This window comes from Asterias amurensis, chromosome 18 (genome assembly GCF_032118995.1).
Source record: "Asterias amurensis chromosome 18, ASM3211899v1".
In the NCBI taxonomy this organism is placed as follows: Eukaryota; Metazoa; Echinodermata; class Asteroidea; order Forcipulatida; family Asteriidae; genus Asterias; species Asterias amurensis.
Window position 1 is genome coordinate 15,467,240 of NC_092665.1, and position 18,439 is coordinate 15,485,678.

General features: G+C 39.0%; 1 protein-coding gene across 2 annotated transcripts; it reads right to left on the minus strand.

Moving 5' to 3' along the window:
• Positions 1-271: 271 nt before the first annotated feature.
• LOC139951052 (uncharacterized) lies at positions 272-7,091 on the minus strand. 2 transcript variants are annotated; one of them, XM_071949870.1, is made up of 4 exons: positions 6,685-7,091; positions 5,811-5,906; positions 3,786-3,873; positions 272-2,573 (listed from the first exon to the last, which is right to left on the minus strand). In XM_071949870.1, exons 1-4 carry the CDS (start codon positions 6,718-6,720, stop codon positions 1,483-1,485), a joined length of 1,311 nt encoding a protein of 436 aa, XP_071805971.1. In that variant the 5' UTR covers positions 6,721-7,091; the 3' UTR covers positions 272-1,482. The 2 variants fall into 2 exon arrangements, with proteins under 2 accessions (XP_071805971.1, XP_071805972.1); XM_071949871.1 differs by lacking the exons at positions 5,811-5,906; positions 6,685-7,091 and adding an exon at positions 4,147-4,292.
• Positions 7,092-18,439: the final 11,348 nt, after the last annotated feature.

Below are 18,439 nucleotides of genomic sequence, written 5' to 3' on the forward strand. Positions count from 1 at the left end.
AAAAAAAATAGGTTTTTTGTTGGCACATCAATGACTTTTCGTAAAATTTTGTATGCAGTTCTATTCTTTTTTCAATACTTTTTATGATGGATTGAAAATCTTTTTTGAATTTGCATACAAAAATTCACAAAATTGAAGTCATAGTTTCCTTGTATGCAAAATATTATAGTCATTTAGTCGCAATCAAAAGTTTAAGCAAATGATTTAGTTATATTATTATATAAACAACAATTTTATATGCTACTACAAAGAAATGACACGACACAAAGGATTCTTCATAATTCATCCACAATCATTTTTATTTTGTGTTTTGCATAGACGTCACTTCAAACAAAAATAAATTGAACACATTTTAATTTCACGCACAACAACAACCACACTTTCTGTATCCGATAACACCAAACAGTAAACATCCATAATCACACAGAGAACAAATCAATTGTTTTAAAGGCACTGGACACTATTGTTAATTACTCAAAATAAATGTTGGCATAAAAACTTACTTGGTAACGAGCAATGGAGAGCTGTTGATTGTAAAACATATTGAGAGAAGCGGCTCCCTCTGAAGTAATGTTGTTTTTGAAAGAAGTAATTTCTCACTCAAATATAGAAAGACTTCAGCTGAAGTCATTTATTATGAATCTGAAAGCACACGAAGTTGAAAAAAAAGTTTTATATTTTTCTTTCATTATTATCTTACAAATTCGATTACCAATTGAGCCAAAATGTTCACAGGTTTGTTGTTTTATGCATTATGTTGGAATACACCAGGTGAGAATACTGGTCTTTGACAATTACCAAAGGTGTCCAGTGCCTTTAAGGGCAGACCCACGTTTCTCAGGTAACAGAAATAAATTAAGTAAATTAAATTACGACAAACTAAACACACCTTTTTCCAAATCAGATTAATCAATAAATTGCAAAATCAAATCAGTAGAAAAAAATATATAAATATTTTTCTTCATGTTACAAAATGTACAAACTCTATTATAGAAAAAATAGCTACTTTGGAATGGAAGACAAAATAATAATCTTTGAATTAAGTAATCCTTAGTAGAGGGCACCCTAAAGGAAATTGTAAATTTCTACTTGAGCATTTCAAGGGCACCAAGGTAAGACAAGGGTGCGTGGAGGCATTCGCTTTCGTTGCCACCCTAAAGTAACAGACCTGATATTTGGTGATTAAACTACATTTTTACTGAGCAATAAGACTCGTGAAGTGAAATAGAGATCAAACTTTAAAATGACGGTGTTTAGACATAAATTTTCTTCGAGAAAACATTTTGGGGCATTTTCCAGTTAATGACTTGTCTACTTTAATATTCAGCCTAAGTGGCATACTTTCTTACTTTTTTTTTTTAAGTTTTAAAAATATATTAAATTCACAAAAAACACATTTCGAAAATATTTGAAATTAAATTGAAATTAAATATGAAAATAAGAACACTTCAAAATGTTTAACACATCACAACAAATCATTGTCTACCATGGTCTCCACATTGGGTCGTCGTCCCCTGACACTTCATAATTTGGATACACCCCCGCTAGTCGAATGGGACGTCCTATCTGCTCTCGCGGTTTCTCGTGAGAGGCTAGTCTTGCTGGCGAGATTTCGGCATTAAATGGGAAAGAAATGGCGAGGGGCGGGGCTAGGATAGAGGGGGCGACAGCTCCAGGTCGCGGAGATATGAGCTGCGCAGCTGGTATAGGGATGGCAGTCCAGGCAACTTGTTGGCCATCTGTTGCCGTAGATGGCGCTCCTGACGTCATTCTTGGGCTTGCCGTGGACACAGGTGAGGGGCTGACGTCACAGGAGCGTTCTGCTGTTGCAGTTGCAGCAGGACTTGGCTTGTGGAAAGTGACAACACCTGGGAGGGAGGTGATAGCGTTTGCTTGTGGGGCGTAGACGGGGATTAGATGGGTAGGTACCTGGCCGCCAGGTAGCGACTGGCTAGGCAGGACTAGCGTGATCATCTCGTTGAAGTTGGGCGGTTGTTGAGACGCTTTCGTCGGTAGGTTTTGAGCGACGATTACAGACTGCGTGTTTGCCCCTTTGGCGACCGGTGTGTCTGATTGGGATGAGGGAGTTGCGGGGAGTTGTTGGTCCTGCGTGATGGGTGCCTGACGGGGTGTGAACCCAGTCCTCGCCCCCTCCACTTTGGGTGATGTGAGGAATGTTGAAACAGGTTGCCGCCCCACGACGGGTACTTTATGGGTTCTGCTCGGGGGTGGTGTGGGGAAGTTAGCATACGGTGACTGGGCGGAGCTGACTTGGATTGGCGGACTGGGGCGAACCGTGGCTTCCAATCCATGTGAGGTCACCGGTGTAGGGGATAGCTGCACGTGATTGGTTCCTTGAGTCTGTGAATGGGAACCACCGGCAAATTTGATTGGTTGCTGTCCACGTTGCTGTTGTTGGGTGGTGCACAGCCCGGCGAGGTGGCCCAAGAGGCGGGCACGTACCTCCGGGTTCTCGTCCATCGCCCCGCCGAGATAACGCGAGACTTCACCCATGCACTCTGCGAATCCCGTTCGGTACTTTGTGAGAACTGCTGGATCGACATCTACCGAAGCTATAAATAAATAAAACAAGAAAAAGAAACACATTTAATGAATCGATCGTTCACACAACCATCAATTGAACCCATTTATTGCCAGCTAATTTGAAATTGAATATTGATCTTTAACGCGGGAACCCAGAGTCGCTGCTTCATCAAATTTAGATTAAGCTCATTGTATTGAAGCGATTCCCTTTTTGGCACTAGGGGGATAACAGTAAAACACCTGTCCTCTTTGTGCGCTCCAATTAACTTTTGAGGCTTAGTTCTTCTTCTTTTTTGTTCCACTTAAGATGTTTTGGGATCTGGATCAATTTTATCTCCTGTTTTCTATTTCCTGTTGTGTTGTATACGCTCCAATTTCTACTGGGTTTGTTTAGTTAACAATATTTGACCTGGTTTTATTCTCTCTGGGTTTTTTTTGCGTTTTTTTTCCTTCCCCTAATTCGGCTCTTGGCGACGATGCAAAAGGTATATTTTTGTTGCTAGAATAAACGAACGAGGTAAAATGCTTCTTCTTTGTATAGCAAGAATAATCAATCAATTGAAATATACCGTGGGAACTTGTTGAATTGCTTTGCTAAACTAAAAACTCGCGTTGGTCCAACATTTTGACTTGATATGGTTTCACTTTCATTTGGAGTCCGTGTTTACTGCTGCAGTTGCTACCGACAAAGGGCGTTGTTTTTGGCTTCTATTCTCTCTCAATTGTCGTAGTTTCAACATGCTCACTCTCGAGGAGTTTTTGTGTTTGTTTATATCCTCCTTCAGCAGACAATGCTTGGAGCACTTTAAAAGCTGGAATTCTCAAGGCCTGCTCAGTTGAAGGTGTTCTGAGTGGTTTTTCACATTCGCCGTCACACCTCAGGTAAATTTAGATAAGCCTACTTTTTTTGTTTTGTGTCGACAGGCACGAATGCTTATTTATAGAGGCCCTTTTCGAACCTTGGGGCTCAGGCTCAGACTCTTAAGGTTTTTTCGAAAACGTGTGATTTGTTTTTATGGCAGGATCAAAACAGACAGACAGAGCCTAAGCCGGAGGCCATTGTGAGTCGTTGTTTCGAAAACGGACACAGATTTGTATCACACGTCATCATATTCGTCGTGTTCCCTGACTGCAGTCAATTAAAAACAAGATGGCCACGCCATATATATGAAATAAACGGATAATAAAATCGAGGCTTCAAACAAATTTGAAAGAAAGCTCACATGATTTTTCCAACTTACTTTTGACTTGTTGGCGCTGAACGTTTCTCAAGTACCTGACTGTCATTTCCAAGATGTCAGCTTTCTCCAGCTTGGAATGGCGAGGATTCTGCAAACAAACAAAAACATAAGAACTCATCAAATTGAGGATATCATTTTCAATTCAGTTTCCATATTTCAATCCTTAATCACTTTGACAATTTGTATGGTAAAAGAGACAATGAAATAATTATGAGAATTACATCTTTAGTTTAATAAAGAAAACATGCAAATTAATGTAAGTCCAAGTAACTTGACAAAATAAAATGTTGATCGTCACTCAGAGGAGGATATGGGTCTTGATACAATGTTTTTGTTTCAAGGAAGAAAACCCAAGGTAAACCTTTGGTGGCTTTGTAGGACCAAGAGGTGGTCATTACTCTGTGGTGGAACTTAGAAGACTTAGTCTCAAATATAGGTAAATTATGTTAACGTTCGAATGGTGCCAATTAAGCGAACAGACATGTATAAATTAAAGGTTAGATTTTAAAACAATCCACAATTTAAATGATCTGAAAGAATCATTAACTGTAATGTTTTTGCGTGGTTTGATTTAAAAAGGTCGATAATCAGCCGCTTCGAAAACAACCCCAGTATCATTGCACAATCTATAAACGGGGAACTTTGGTAGAGTCAGCGCATGACAACTTTACAGAAGTGACGTGTCAACAACACCCCTCATGAATAATTCATGCTATTTGAACAGCCTGATGAATTATGCATGCAGCGTCGCGTTGTCATCATGACCGTAAATAAAAATGATATCATCAAAAAGTTGCAAATCGGGCAGGTCTGCTCATGCCTGTTGTGTTTATTTACATAAACCCAGCTTAATGGCAGTACGGATAATATAATCTACGCTCACGACGAAAAGGGAGAAGGAAATGAAATTAAGACGACAAAAGAATTATCAGATACTTGCGTAAGTCTCGACATAAGGAAATAATAATATGCGACATTGTATTTCCTTGTTTTCGTTGAATAACACTGAAGTGAGTCCCTTTGTAGATGACATTTTAAAGTTAAGATAAACTTCTGGGGATAAGATTGGTGGTGAGAATTTACTTCTCCTCACGAAAAATCACATTGTTGGTTAATGAAAGATGTATTGTAAAGACGTAAAGCTTGGCATGGTTCGAAAACAGCTTTGCTAAGAAGGAGCACTGCTGCAAGAAGAGGGTACTCAGTGTATGTTTAACTCTTTTTAACTTCCCAATTTCAACTCTGTGTATAAATTTGACTATTAATTCAGCCTTCAGCTGCGATGGTCTTTTTGTTTTTTAACAAACCATATCAAATCAAATCAAAGTTCTGCCTTGACTTTGTTAGATGTGTTTGGAGCAAGGACTCCGTTAACCCTTGATGTTTGGCGTTGGGCCAGCACAGTCATGTTTATTATTTTTAGAGTCCAAAGGTTTATTGTAATGGTATAAAGTCACACGTGGCATTGGATGAACTGAATAATACGTACATATATAAATGGGTTATTCACCCAATGAGGGTGTTTTTATGTGCTTTTACAAATCTCATGGCTTCTGAAATCGTGAATTAGATATAAAACTGTTGCCACAGACAAAATTAATAGTAAACTGAGTCACCTTTTATTCCACACAATGATGGTGCTTTTACATGCACTTCCAACAAATCTCAAATTTAATCTGAAATCTTGGATAGTGGATTCGAGATAAACTTGTCATACAGACAAACAAGTCAAGTGTTTCACCCTGTATTCAGCCAATGATGGTGGTTTTTACCTGTTTCCACAAATCCCACGGTTTTATCTAACTTTATGGCAGTGGAGATAAAATTGTTGTCACACAGACCAACATTGTTTTTTAGTGACGTGAGATATTATTGGGTGACTGCTCTGTCTTCTGACAACCCCATGTTCCGAAAAGGAAGTATTGGGGTTAGGGTTAGGGTACCAGTAAGGATTAGGAAAATTAAGGGGAACATTGGTGTGGAACCAACTTAGAATTGTTATATTTCTTGTATTTTTAAACCTACGTTTTTGTTGAGTCCATCAAGAACCAGCGACTTGAGTTGTAGTAGACTTTCATTTATCCTAGCTCTTCGTCTCTTCTCCATAGCCGGCTTAGAGGCCTGTGAAAAATGTAAACAAGAAAACAACTTTTTAGCGAGTGGTTCATTTTTTTGTAGATCTCCACTTCGACTGACATAGTAAATATCATGTTGTAAAGATGACATATAGACTTTGTGTGGTTAAACTGTAATGGATTCTCAAACAACAATAACAAAGAGCTTAAAGAGTTCATGGCTATATGAAAATATCACTTTAAAGCAACAACACTTCTTATTGATTGGATCATTGCAGAATGTATATCTTTATTTCGACTACAATGGTAAGATCAAGATGGTAGATGACAAGATTACATGTCCCATTTTCTTGAAGATAGCTTTAAGGAGTCCACTGATATCTAAGGCTACACTTAAGAACTAACATCTTAAAGAGTTTGAAACGCAAATATCATTAGTTGTCAAGCGACAACAGTTTCGCTGAGACTGTCACCGTCTTAATTATTTAAAATAAGAAGCCCTCTTGAAACTGATTCAAACCAAAACACAAGACCTTTAAGACCACCTACTTCTGGTTAAATCTCAGTCACATGACCCTTGACAATGTTGTAACAAAACTTACATATAAGTTGATGATTCGATATATACAATCTAATCTCTTCAATATATCGAAGATGGTCAAAGCATCGCATCGGATCCACACGACCCAGACCCACGCCCCCTTTTTGTTTACACCGACCGAGACAGTATTCTTTCCAACAAATAATTCCAATCAACCAATCCAATTAAATTATAATTATTTAATTATCTTAATTAACAATCTTCAATAATTAGATGTAATCACCTTCATTGTTTGTTTCTCCGTTGGTGCGCTAGTCATCCTTCTCCGCCACAACGATCAACCCCTGAGTATAGTGTATCGGAATGCTAGCCAAATGTCCCCGATTCGTTAATAAAGAAGGGGCACACGTATCGGCATGTATACATTGGTTAGATTACTATGGGTTTAACAGCGACCTCTTCGTCATGTAATCATCCACCATGCTTCGTTGGCTCGGTGACAGTTCGTGTGGGATTCTCTTCTACGCATCGGAATGGCTCGGGGTTTTTTCCTTTTCTTCTTTGGACTGAGGGGGACCTTCGCCGTAATACCTGGAGATGTTAGTCGTGTGAATCCACCGCTGGAAGATTTCCCACAGATCTCCCCGTCCACCAATAGACACGTCCGAAACAATACCGTCTTGGGGAGGCCCTTTGTGGTAACCCCACTCTCGTGACCAAACTGACCGGATTGGCTGAAGTTAATGGCGGCCATTGTTGAGAGGTGCAAGCCCATTGGCCGGTTAACGTGACGACGTCATCCAGGCATGGGGTAATTATCGCTGACAGTTGACCCGTTTCTTTTTCGTTTTGTTTTTCTTTTTTTTTTGCATCCGTGAGAAATGTGGCTGCCAATGTTAGCAGTAGCGCACGTGCCGAGTCCTTCGGTTTATCACTAGGCAGCGAGCGTGTGGATAAACGTGGGAAAACCACGCCCACAGACTACTAGACCCAGCACACACAGGTATATCAACCGCAGGTATGACTAGTAAACAAGTCAGTCACTGAAGTACGCGACCGATCCAAAACCAGTAGACCCCCCCCCCCAGGGTATGAGATGGTATTGTTTGAAGGTAGCATACAGTACTACTCACAGGCTTTTACCCATGACGCGTCGACGACGGTGACAGGAGTGGCTGCCCTGGAATTTTAGAGCTTGCACCTCCGGGCCTCGGCGTAAATTACACCCGTAGCGCCGGCCGGTGCGAAAATAGCAACACACTGTATCAGAATGCGGACTATTTAAATACCGATACTCTACGTACCGGTATTTTCTTTCAAAAAGGCGGGAATGGAAAGGGGAAAAAATCTACTTTCTTGTTAGAGTGTAAGAATGGTTTGCCTTCTAGGCAAAGCGTTTTTTTTTTTCAATACAGCAGTCGGTGTAGGCTACCATTTACAGCTGTTACTTTTTAAACTGAGACGCGGTAATACCAGGTCGCCTTGGTAACGGCACGCACGCACCGTCAGAAACGGGGATTTTCGGTTTTTTGAGTTAAGATTGGCTAATGATTGCCTTTTTCTCTCTGGTAATTATTAACTCGTTTTCGTGTCAGAGTTAATTTGGTCAAACTAGTCAAGAGTTGGGTTTTTACGGGGGCTTTTTTTTAAGTTCTCTCATTTTTATAAAGATTGCAGAAAATTTGTTGCTGGAAGTGTAAGCGCAGGAAGTTGATAAAACACATTCACGTCAGAGAGTTATATGATATTGGTTCAGTTTACTTGAATTTGCTGGAACTATTATTATCCTAGGATGAAATCGTTAAGACAACCCCACTGATTGCAGTTAGCACTCAGGAAATACATTTTTGTGAGGTGACGGCATTCCCTTAAAAGTATCGTCAGGACAGTCAGGTTGGCTCAGTTGTTTCTGACCTTGCCTTTCACCTCTGTGGACCCCGGTTCGATACCCTTGCATGTGGATTGGTTTTTCCAGTCCCTTACTGCGTAGGTTATCCTCCCACGTCTAATACTAAAAATGCTGCATTGTACAAAAGTTTGTGTGATGTTTCCAAATGGAATACTTTGCCGACAATATAAATTCAGTTTCAGTGTCAAACAAATCAGCTTCAATTAATTTTCTGCTGATGTGCCTACATTCGAAAGGCCTGTACAGTACCTCGACCTAATGCTACATGTAAATAACTTATTTAAAATTTGGAATAAAACAGGTTATGTTCTGATATTGACTCGTTGCACTTTTTAAGAATTTCTTGGAGAAATATTTCAAATTGTTCTCTTTTTGAAAGAAGAAAACAAATCATTGTATGGTTCTTTTCTCCCACTCCCCTTTTCTTTTTTTCTTTTCCTTTTTTTCTTTTCCTTTTTTCTTTTCCTTTTTTCTTTTCCTTTTTTCTTTTCTTTTTTTCTTTTCCTTTTTTGATTTTTTGTTTAGATCATTGGTGGAACTAATCCTAGTTTGGTTCCTGATTGTTATTCGAGTGCAGAAGTCAAGGTGGACATTCTTCCTGTCGGACAAAAAATGGCGGAGAGCCAGCGAACAAAACGTAGTCACTGGTGATTCTACTTTTTATTTCAATTACGGAATAAAGTGTCGCATAAACCATTAAATCCAACATTGTTATATTTTTTTACTGCCTTTTTTTTCAGTTCTGACTAAGATTGATTAAGATCGAATGGTACAGTTATCACTTTTTGCAGTTTCAATTTCCTTCCCCCATACAGTTCGAAAATTTTCAAGCGCGCTACGGCTCATAAAACCTCCATTTATACATAGATCACAAACAAATGTTTCAGAAATTATTAATCTATAAGAATATTTTTTTGTCCCCCACCTACACAAATTCCAATCTGAAATCATAATCGCATTACTGTGAGAGCTCTATTGCTAGGCATTATGCTCACCGATTGAGAACGAAACACGCGCGGTAAGAAAAGGTGTGCCAGTGTGGTGATAAATAAGAAAACACAAATGATTTTTTTTCTCCTTCTGTTTGAGGGGGAAAATAAAAATTGACTCAGTGAAAAAAGGGCACCGTGTGTGTGTGGGAACAGGTACCCAGGTAGGTCCCACGCTTTTTTGAGGTCTATCGCTCTGTCGGCCAGGAATCCTGGATCCAACAATGCGTACCTTTGCCTCCACCGAGTTCTACCCATTGTTAAAGTCTACAACACCTTCGCGACTCAAAGAATTTTTTTTCGATGTGAAGAGAGAACAACAAAAATTGAAGTTCTTTCTTTTTGGGGGATCAATTCACTCATTGAAAAAGTCAGTGGGTTTTTATAAAAACATTTTTTTTTTTTACAATTCTTTTGATTTTTAAAGTTCTCCCACGGTCTGGTTTGGTATCACGTGAATTGCGGTCTCTCAACAATAAATGCAAACAACCTTGTTACAAAACAAATCAACAAAATCTGGCTCTCCAGTGACGAATAATATTTGGTGTTGATCATTTGATTAGATAAAAATGAGATGATTGTGTTTGTTGATGACGTCATAACACGAAGTTTACAATGTTTGGGCAAACCGCGAACAAACTCCCTTTTTGTTTTAATCTGTGGCCCTATCAATTGAAGTGTCCACCCACACAGTCTCCCAAAGGACATTCACAGGTCATGGATTCATTTATTTCTATTTTATTTTTTATTTCATGGATAAAATAATACACCGTCCAGAGAGGGCGTGCAAGGAAGGGAAACAGAGCAAACTGTCATCGACAAAATTATAGTGTCATAAAAAAAAAACTGTCATCTAAAAATTACTGTCATCGAAAAATATTTATTTATACAAGATGAAATTGATGAAAAACTTCAAGTTTAGAGTCAAATAAAATGATTTTAGCCTTCGAGAAAGACTCTGCTAGGCTAGGGTAGAAACGTCAGGCCATTAACTATTCTTACATGTATATTAAACCTCGGTCCGTTTGGTTGGTAAGTTGTTTGCAGCAGCTAATTCTATTCTCTGAAATTGAATCAGTAACATTAACCCGACAGACTGTAATATTTAGCCCGAAACCACACCAACCTAGACTCTAAAAAACATTGATAAGTTTAATACTTCAACATAATAAAGATTATTGCACATTCAAGACGGAAACAAAATATACAAATCTAGAAGCTGAGCATAAAACTCGTTTAAAATTCCATCGAGCGACTACCGTTTACCTGTACGTCCCGGGCATCCAAAGTGCTTAAATTTCCTCTATAATTGTCATTTAAGAATACATTAGTTATAACAACTGCGAATCGAAAGTAAAGTATTTTAGTATATTTTGACAAGTGAACACCTTAATTTGGTTGGAACTAACAAACTTCAAGTTAACTTTTGTCAAAATGGATTTTTTATAAAAAGTAACTGTCGAATTGTTGCAATGAAATGCACTTTAAAGTCAAATAATATTGCATAATGCTGTTGAAACAGATCCCCTTTAGTTTTGTTTATAAGACAATGCCTTATGTTAAAGAATCAATTTGTTTTTATCCACGTAAGAATAACAGGTGTTGAAAGAAAAACAGAACTTGTCAACCTCTCCCCTAAAAATGGGAGGGACATTTGTTTTGTTCGACTTCTATACTTTGAATAACGATGGCATAAAGATTAGCTTTTGTATACACAAAGGTAAAAAAAAAATCGTTTGTGTATTTTATGAGATGACTTGGCCACGGAATACTGGACGAAGGTGAGTTCCCACGGTACGAGGGTTTGTTCGAGCGGCTTATTAACGTGTGCACCTGCTATGCATCCAACCTACCCTATAGTCAATGCCTATTCACGGGCCACCTAGATTGCTCATGCGTGGCCCGCGCGCTTTGTTATGCAAATCATAGGTGAACCTGATTGGTTGGTTGCGCGCTTCATTAGAGAAAACAGCACCTGTATTTACCTGGCGACGAGAGTGGTGGTGTGAGTGTGTGTTGATGGTAACAAAGAGAAGACACGCGCCGCACGTGGGAACTAGACCTCGCAGGCACAGCTCTGTGCTTGTAGACTTTTGTTATTTCCAGCGTAACGGAATTTTAAGTATTTTACCGACAGTCACTCTCCCGATTGCCCCCAATTTTTTGTCACGTTGTTCTTATTGCTTTATATAGGAACAAAGTTAGCGTTATCACGCTAAAACGCGTCATCATTCTTACACAACATCTCACAGAAAGGAAATTATTCTTAAATTGTTAGGACAAACTTTTTGATATTTGTTCCGTGACGTTGGATTGAACTTGTACTTTTATATATACGAAAAATTGAACTTACTTGATACCTGGAACACCTTTTTGTTATCAACAACTTCTTTGAACGGTAAACATATTTTAACTTCCCCTTCCCTGAACTTCTTAGAATCGGCAATTTTTTTTAAATTATAAGCCACCTTTCTCATGTTCTGTCTTATCTCGTTTGAGGGACCACAATTAAGCTTTCCGGTAAATCTTTTTTTTTAATGCTCGGCTATAATATTTGTTAAAATTTTATTACACTGCTTTGTAGAACCACTTAATTATGCGAAATTTCCAAAATGATAAAAGCTGAGTTAAAATGTTATGGCTTTTACCGTAGTCGCCCTCAGTAATCAGTGCAGGTAAGCATTTTGAATCCAATACTGATTTTTATTTGACTTGTTATTTTCCCGTCTGGTTTACGGACATGCTCCGTCACGGCCACCGCCTCATCAAGGCCCCATGTTTCGTTTGACTGAGTTAATAAGAAAGTGACTGAACATGAGATGATGAAAGGAAAGTTATTTTATGAAAGTTGAACATGGTTTCCCCCCTTGATATGGCTGGCTTCGTGGAACCGTTCAGCTGTGTATCGTTTCAGATGGATACGCCCTGTGGAGATTGTCTTATAAAAACAAACAAACAGGGAAAGCAATTCATGTATAGATTTTCAAAATACCTGTCTGGTTTCATTGTTGTTACTTTGTAATTATTGTGTAATAGAATGTCTTTACAACTTGGGACAATCGCACTGCAACCTTTCCATTTCGACGTCAATGTAGAACAAACATGATTGGCAAGAGTTCCGATGATTCAGCTATTTTTACTCAGTAAATTTAACAACAGTCTGAGCAAATTAAGGCAAAGTGTACAAGCAAATAATAATTGGACAGCTTGGGCTGTGAGAAAACCATATGTATGCATTAAGTGTGACTAAGTTTTTTTGAGCTTCAGTGTCTGAAACGAAAGTTTATAACTTCCTTGACGAAAAAGAAAATAGCCATCGCTATTTAATCATGTGAATGGGTTAATACCACCATTTGGTGAAGCCATAAATGTACACCTCTAACCCCATCAGTGGACCCAAACTGAGGCTGTATGAGGTAAGCCTCATTTTCGAGGATGAGCGACTGAAGTAGTCAAATTGTTGTCATGGCAACATGACAAAAGACTGACGCAGCACGACGCCAAGGTCGGTGGTCAGCAAGCTGAAACACTTGACGTAGTATCTGGGGAGACTTCTTGACGTGGCTTTTATCATCTTGAAGAACCACCGGACTCTTACACAACCACTTATTAACCAGATTTCGTCCCCTGCTTGGATGGGCTTTAAGAACCCACTGATTCGTCCACTGAGCAGGGGCATTGTTGCGACCACCTCATTGAGGTTGGTGAAGGCATGTTGACTTGAAGCCTTCACGAGGGGCTTTCTTCTCCTAACCGTCTCCCTAGGCATTGTCTGTGGATTCGGTTCCCACGCTCTACCCGTGCGGCAGGTAACTTCACCTGAATTAATACTAGCCCTGGACCTATTGTTCTTGGGGCCTTGATTCCATCGTAATGTCTTCCAGAGGTATAATTTTGTGTTTGCGTGCCGGGCGGGACGCCTCGGAGCCCCCACTAACAAGCAGTCCGCAAACAAGCTTTTTATTGAAGAGGTAGCCAGGAATAATAACGAAGAAATCCTTGTAATTTTGAAGATCTGACAACAAGACGTTTATTTTTTTCTCTGGCTTGTTTCCTTAGTCCTTGGAGCAAGGTAATGCCAGACTGGGCGCTTGAGGGCAGTCTTGGGAGGGTGAGAATGTTTGGTTCAGACGGTGGAACCTTGAGATGTTATGTAGACGCTCTAGTCGAAAACTCAAGTGTTGGTAGAGTCCTAAAGGTCTTTGTTCTAGTAGGTTCTAATTCTATAGTTCTATGGTCTGTATCATAATTATACATTTATAAATACCTCAGACAATTTCGCTATTCCTATTGGTAGAGACGACAATGCAAAATTTCAGAATTTTAGACGTGGGAGGAAAACCCACGCAGTCATGTAGGGACTTGAACACTCAAAATCCCCATCCAAGGCTTCATTCAGTCCGGGTATCGAACAGGGGTCTACAATATACTATTTTTTACAAACATATTTTTTTTTACGCAAAACTTGCGCGTGAATTTTCCCGAAGACTATAATACACGTTGTATGTATTTTGACTGGGTTTGGTTACGGTATTATGTTCTGGTAAACTTTAACAAACATTGTGGCCGATAAAATGTGAGTTAATTTTAAAACAATTGTTAAACTTCTTTAAAAACCCATCTTTTTAAGAACACTTTTCTATACATTTTTATGTACATTTTGTTTAATTGGGTTTACTTGTGTTTAGTTTTGACTGGGTTTTTTAAAACTATATTTTTATGTGACATGTGAAGCGTTTTTGAACAATCATAGTACAATCTAAATGAATTGATGGATAGATTAAGATTTTGTTTCAAAAGTTCCTACACAAGGCTCCCCACAGGTCATTTTTCACACGGGAATCGGCTGTTTTTCTCGACTTGATCTGGATAGAGTTCAAGTCGAAAGTATTCTCTGACGTGTCGTGGTGTGCCCATCCGACCGAGTGACTTGAGTGTATAAAGCACGACAAATCAGGCGAGATGCAATTTGCTCGGATGACAGAGCTGGCACAAGCGCTGTGGAAAGCGCCTCACACCTCCACAAAACGGGCTCGTTGTCATGCCGCTAAAAAGCTCCTCTCGGAGTTCTGCTCGGACTGTATACGTAAACCAAAAAGGAGTGAGGGAAAAAAAAAAAAAAATCGCTCTCTACTTGTCAATCACCATTTTTCACATGTGTATGTTGTGAGTTTGTAAGGCGTTGGCTAAGCAAATGCACCTAAATTAGATTCGTTTCATGTGGTATTCACTGAAGAGGTCGGCTATTTTAAGACTTGTGAATTCGCTTTCTGTTTCGGTCAAACTTGAAATAAAAACGCGATTTTTTTTTATTTTCTTTTTACATTCAGCACCAATAAGGTCTATTCAACTGTTTTTATCTGAAGTATAAACAAATTAACCTTCGAGTCTCTGCAACTATATTCCCTTTGTATTCGTAAATTTTTGTAAGGGAGACCTTACTATCTGGATATTTTTTAGACTGCTCTAAACGGCCAAATATGTTTTAAAAATGTGGGGTGCAACAAACTATCGCATATTTTCTGTTCATGGTGCAAGAATATCACTGATAAGCAAATATTTGCGTTTCAAACATTTGTGGCATTTGATTCACGAAATCTGTATTGTTCTCGGAGAGAATGTGATACTGCCCCCCCCCCCAAGAAAAAAACTCTTTAATAAAGAAAAAGCACGTCTGGTAACCTACTAACATAAAATAGCCAAAATTCAATATTTGGCGAACGGGTTGTACGAAAGAAACATGTCATTCGGCGTTCAATGGTAGAATTATAAGTAAGGCACGTTCGGCAAACAGATAGATTTGTAATGTGGATATAACTATATGGTCACAGAGTGACTTGGAAATTCAATTAGAGACCCATTTGCAAGGGGAAGGACATATGTAGCCGGGGCAACTTCACTGACAAGACTATACTATGGCTGTTTTCGAAAGCATGGCTTTTGGGCTTAAAGGCTTCGTCAGTTAAGTAGAAGACGTGCGCTTTACGGGGCTTTGAAAGGGCGGTCGAAACCCAATCCCTGCTTTCGAAAACACCATTTAAAGTTTTTATTAAACAGGAGGGGAAGTTGAGCTAATTTGCTCCTTTATCTTGTCTTTCTTCCTTCTCTAAAAAAAGATTTTTGGACAAACTTGGCTCCTTAAAAGTATATTTTGAAGTTGTAAAAATAAGACTTATGCATTTGAAGAAACTCCTTGCATTATAGTGGTGCGAGAATGGGGTTTACTTGTTAGGTGAGGTTTGCGGTACACAATGTGTAAATCTCTTTTGAGTAGTGTTGATTCCGAAAAGAACCGTTGGTTGACAACTCGACGACGTTTCGATCAGTTTGCTGTGATCGTCTTCAGGAGAAAGGTTTACTTGGTGATGTAAAGTGATTTGCGCTTATTAATTATAGAATAACAAAAACAGCTTTGGTCAGATTTGCGGTGGGATGTTTCAGCTTTCACACCTTTTAGTTCTATAGTCGAAAGAAACTTTGTTTGATTTCATCGAATTGTCGGCTATCTGGAAAGGCATAAAACCCGCAATAAAACTGTCTTCTGTATTAATTAAAGTAAAAACGTCACAAGGAAGAGAATAAGAAAGGTCCTTTCTTTAAGGTATATGGGCTAAGTTGGTTTCAGACTTTTCAGTTTGTGATTTCTTTAAAGAAAAAACCTATAATACCACGGGCTCAAGCACGCAGTAGTGCGTGAAGATGTGCATACCTATGGGCATTGTTAATACCGTGGGAACCGCTCGTCCCAAGTCACGCCGATTGTTCACCTAAAGAATAGGCACTCGTACAGGTAGCCCTACAAGATAAAGACGATGACTAGGTTTTCTCCCTGGGTACCTGGGGGGCTTTTACTGGAAGACAATACCCTCCAATGACTGCACTGTCAGGTGGCATTGTCCTATGGGTTGGCTACCACCTTATGTAGCATCAAGTAGGGATTTGACTTTTATCCCCACGGAATAAAGACAGTACAGAACTCGACAGTCAATCTTTAACTGGATTTGTTTTGGGGTCAAAATATAAAAAAACATTTTCACGTGATTGTTTTCAGAAAACTTTACAGTGATTTTTGTTTCCATTTGTATTCTGTAACTTATTCGACCCGATCCGCGTGACCTACGGGTATAAAACAGTTTTGTTTCACTCTGAAGAGAGCGTGAAAATGCTAACACCTCTGGTAGGGGGGGGGGGGGGGGTAGTTGACAAGTATTGATTGGTTTATGATGTTTATCGTTATCCATGGTTGGCTCCGACCTCGTACAAAAGCAGCAAAGGGGACAACTCCACAAAGCCGTGTCACACTTTGTAAGAATACTGAATCCAAAGAGAGCATAAATCAAATGCGTCAAATGCAACTGTTTCTATTCGTCGAGTACGCGAGGGTTTAGGGTTCAGAACCCGGCCAATCTCGTAAGCTATTTCGAAAAACCAGTAAGAGTACTTTTTATACTTGGAACTTTTTATGTTTTCCTGCTTAGCATTAATTGGCAAGGAACGAATAAGCGAATATCTTTTTTTACTTTTTTTTTAATGGGAACGTGAACATGCTTGGAACTACGTAAAACAATGAAATCGTGTCAACAATGAAGTCTGCTGCCACCTAGCGTTTCAAAATATCCAATTGCTCCATAAAACTGATGGCCATGCGCTTAGAAGCTTAGTGAATAACAAGTACGGCACAATAATGTTGACTGCTGCCATCTTAAAGAAATCATAGTTGCTATAGCCACCTCCCAAAAAACTCAATTGTATCGTCCCTATACGGGTTAAAAGGGTCAAATGTCAGTTTTTATTTCACGCATTAAAATGCATTTATTAACTATCTCTGTTATCTCAAATCTCAATTAAATTGTCGCTAGAAGTTACAAAATAACTGAACCTAAATATGAGTGGGAAATATAGGGTGATTTTTTAGCTTCATCACACTTGTACCTTATCTTGTTTCAAATAAAATGGACTAAACATCTGTCTAATTCCTTTTTTAATCGGTGGTCAATGTTGTATATGGCCTAAATGAGACCAAATCAAACAACACATCTCATCTTGATTCAAATAAAATGGACTAAAACCTCTGTCTGATTCCTTTTTTAATCGGTGGTCAATGTTGTATATGGCCTAAAATGATATGAGACCAAATCAAACAACGCATCTCATCTTGATTCAAATAAAATGGACTAAAACCTCTGTCTAATTCCTTTTTTTAATCGGTGGTCAATGTTGTATATGGCTTAAATGATATGAGACCAAATCAAACAACACATCTCATCTTGATTCAAATAAAATGGACTAAACCCTCTGTCTAATTTCTTTTTTAACCGGTGGTTAATGTTGTGTATGGCCTAAAATGATATGAGACCAGCCGTCGATTTCACCAAACTCTCCCTAACTTAAGATTAATCTTAGGACTTAGGACGGGTTCAGATCCGTATCCAAATACGTATGACGAATTTAACCCATCCTAAGTTAGGACGGGTTACTCTTCCTAACTCGAGTTAGGATTAATCCTAGCGTTTCGTGAAATCGGCTGCAAATCATACAACGAATCTCATGAGTAACCGACATTCAACGCTTCGAAAGATTGTCTTGTTTGTTGCTGTAAGTGATTTAATTTCGCTTTCGGGAGTTATGGGGAAAGAACCATTGGAAATGACGCAATTTGACCGGAAAGCAAGAACATAAAAGCAGACGTGTGACCCTCCGCAGGTTTCTCGTTTTTCGATTGTTCATGGGATGATCGATCGATGTGTCGATGGGTTCGCTCGGAAGTTCTCTGTACCCAAGGCAGCGGAAACTCCTCGGTAACCCCTCGGGGGGAATCTCGACCGTAGTCACGGCCCGTAAATTCTGAGGTTTTACCCCTCCCCTTTTTGGTTTCCGTTAAAGGGTTATTGCAACATCAAATGACACGATTCAGATTTTGTTTCCATCGCAATGGGGAAAGTATTTTATATCAAAATCCGTCATGGCGTTTTGAGTTTAATAAAATCATTATAAATTGTTATATTTTGTTCTCATTGCCCTTACAACGTATCAGAGCGCTGTGCAACAATTTAAAAAATAACTATACATCACAATACAATGCTCAAATTTGGGTGTTAAAATTGACACCATAACCAAGTATGATGTGTTGGTATCAATGT

Coding starts and splice junctions, on each gene's coding strand:
- LOC139951052 (XM_071949870.1), bottom strand. CDS start 6,720: ATGACTAGCGCACCAACGGAGAAACAAACAATGAAG. Junction 5,907..6,684: donor CGGAGAAACAAACAATGAAG/GTGATTACATCT, acceptor CATTTTTCACAG/GCCTCTAAGCCGGCTATGGA. Junction 3,874..5,810: donor TTGATGGACTCAACAAAAAC/GTAGGTTTAAAA, acceptor GTTTGTTTGCAG/AATCCTCGCCATTCCAAGCT.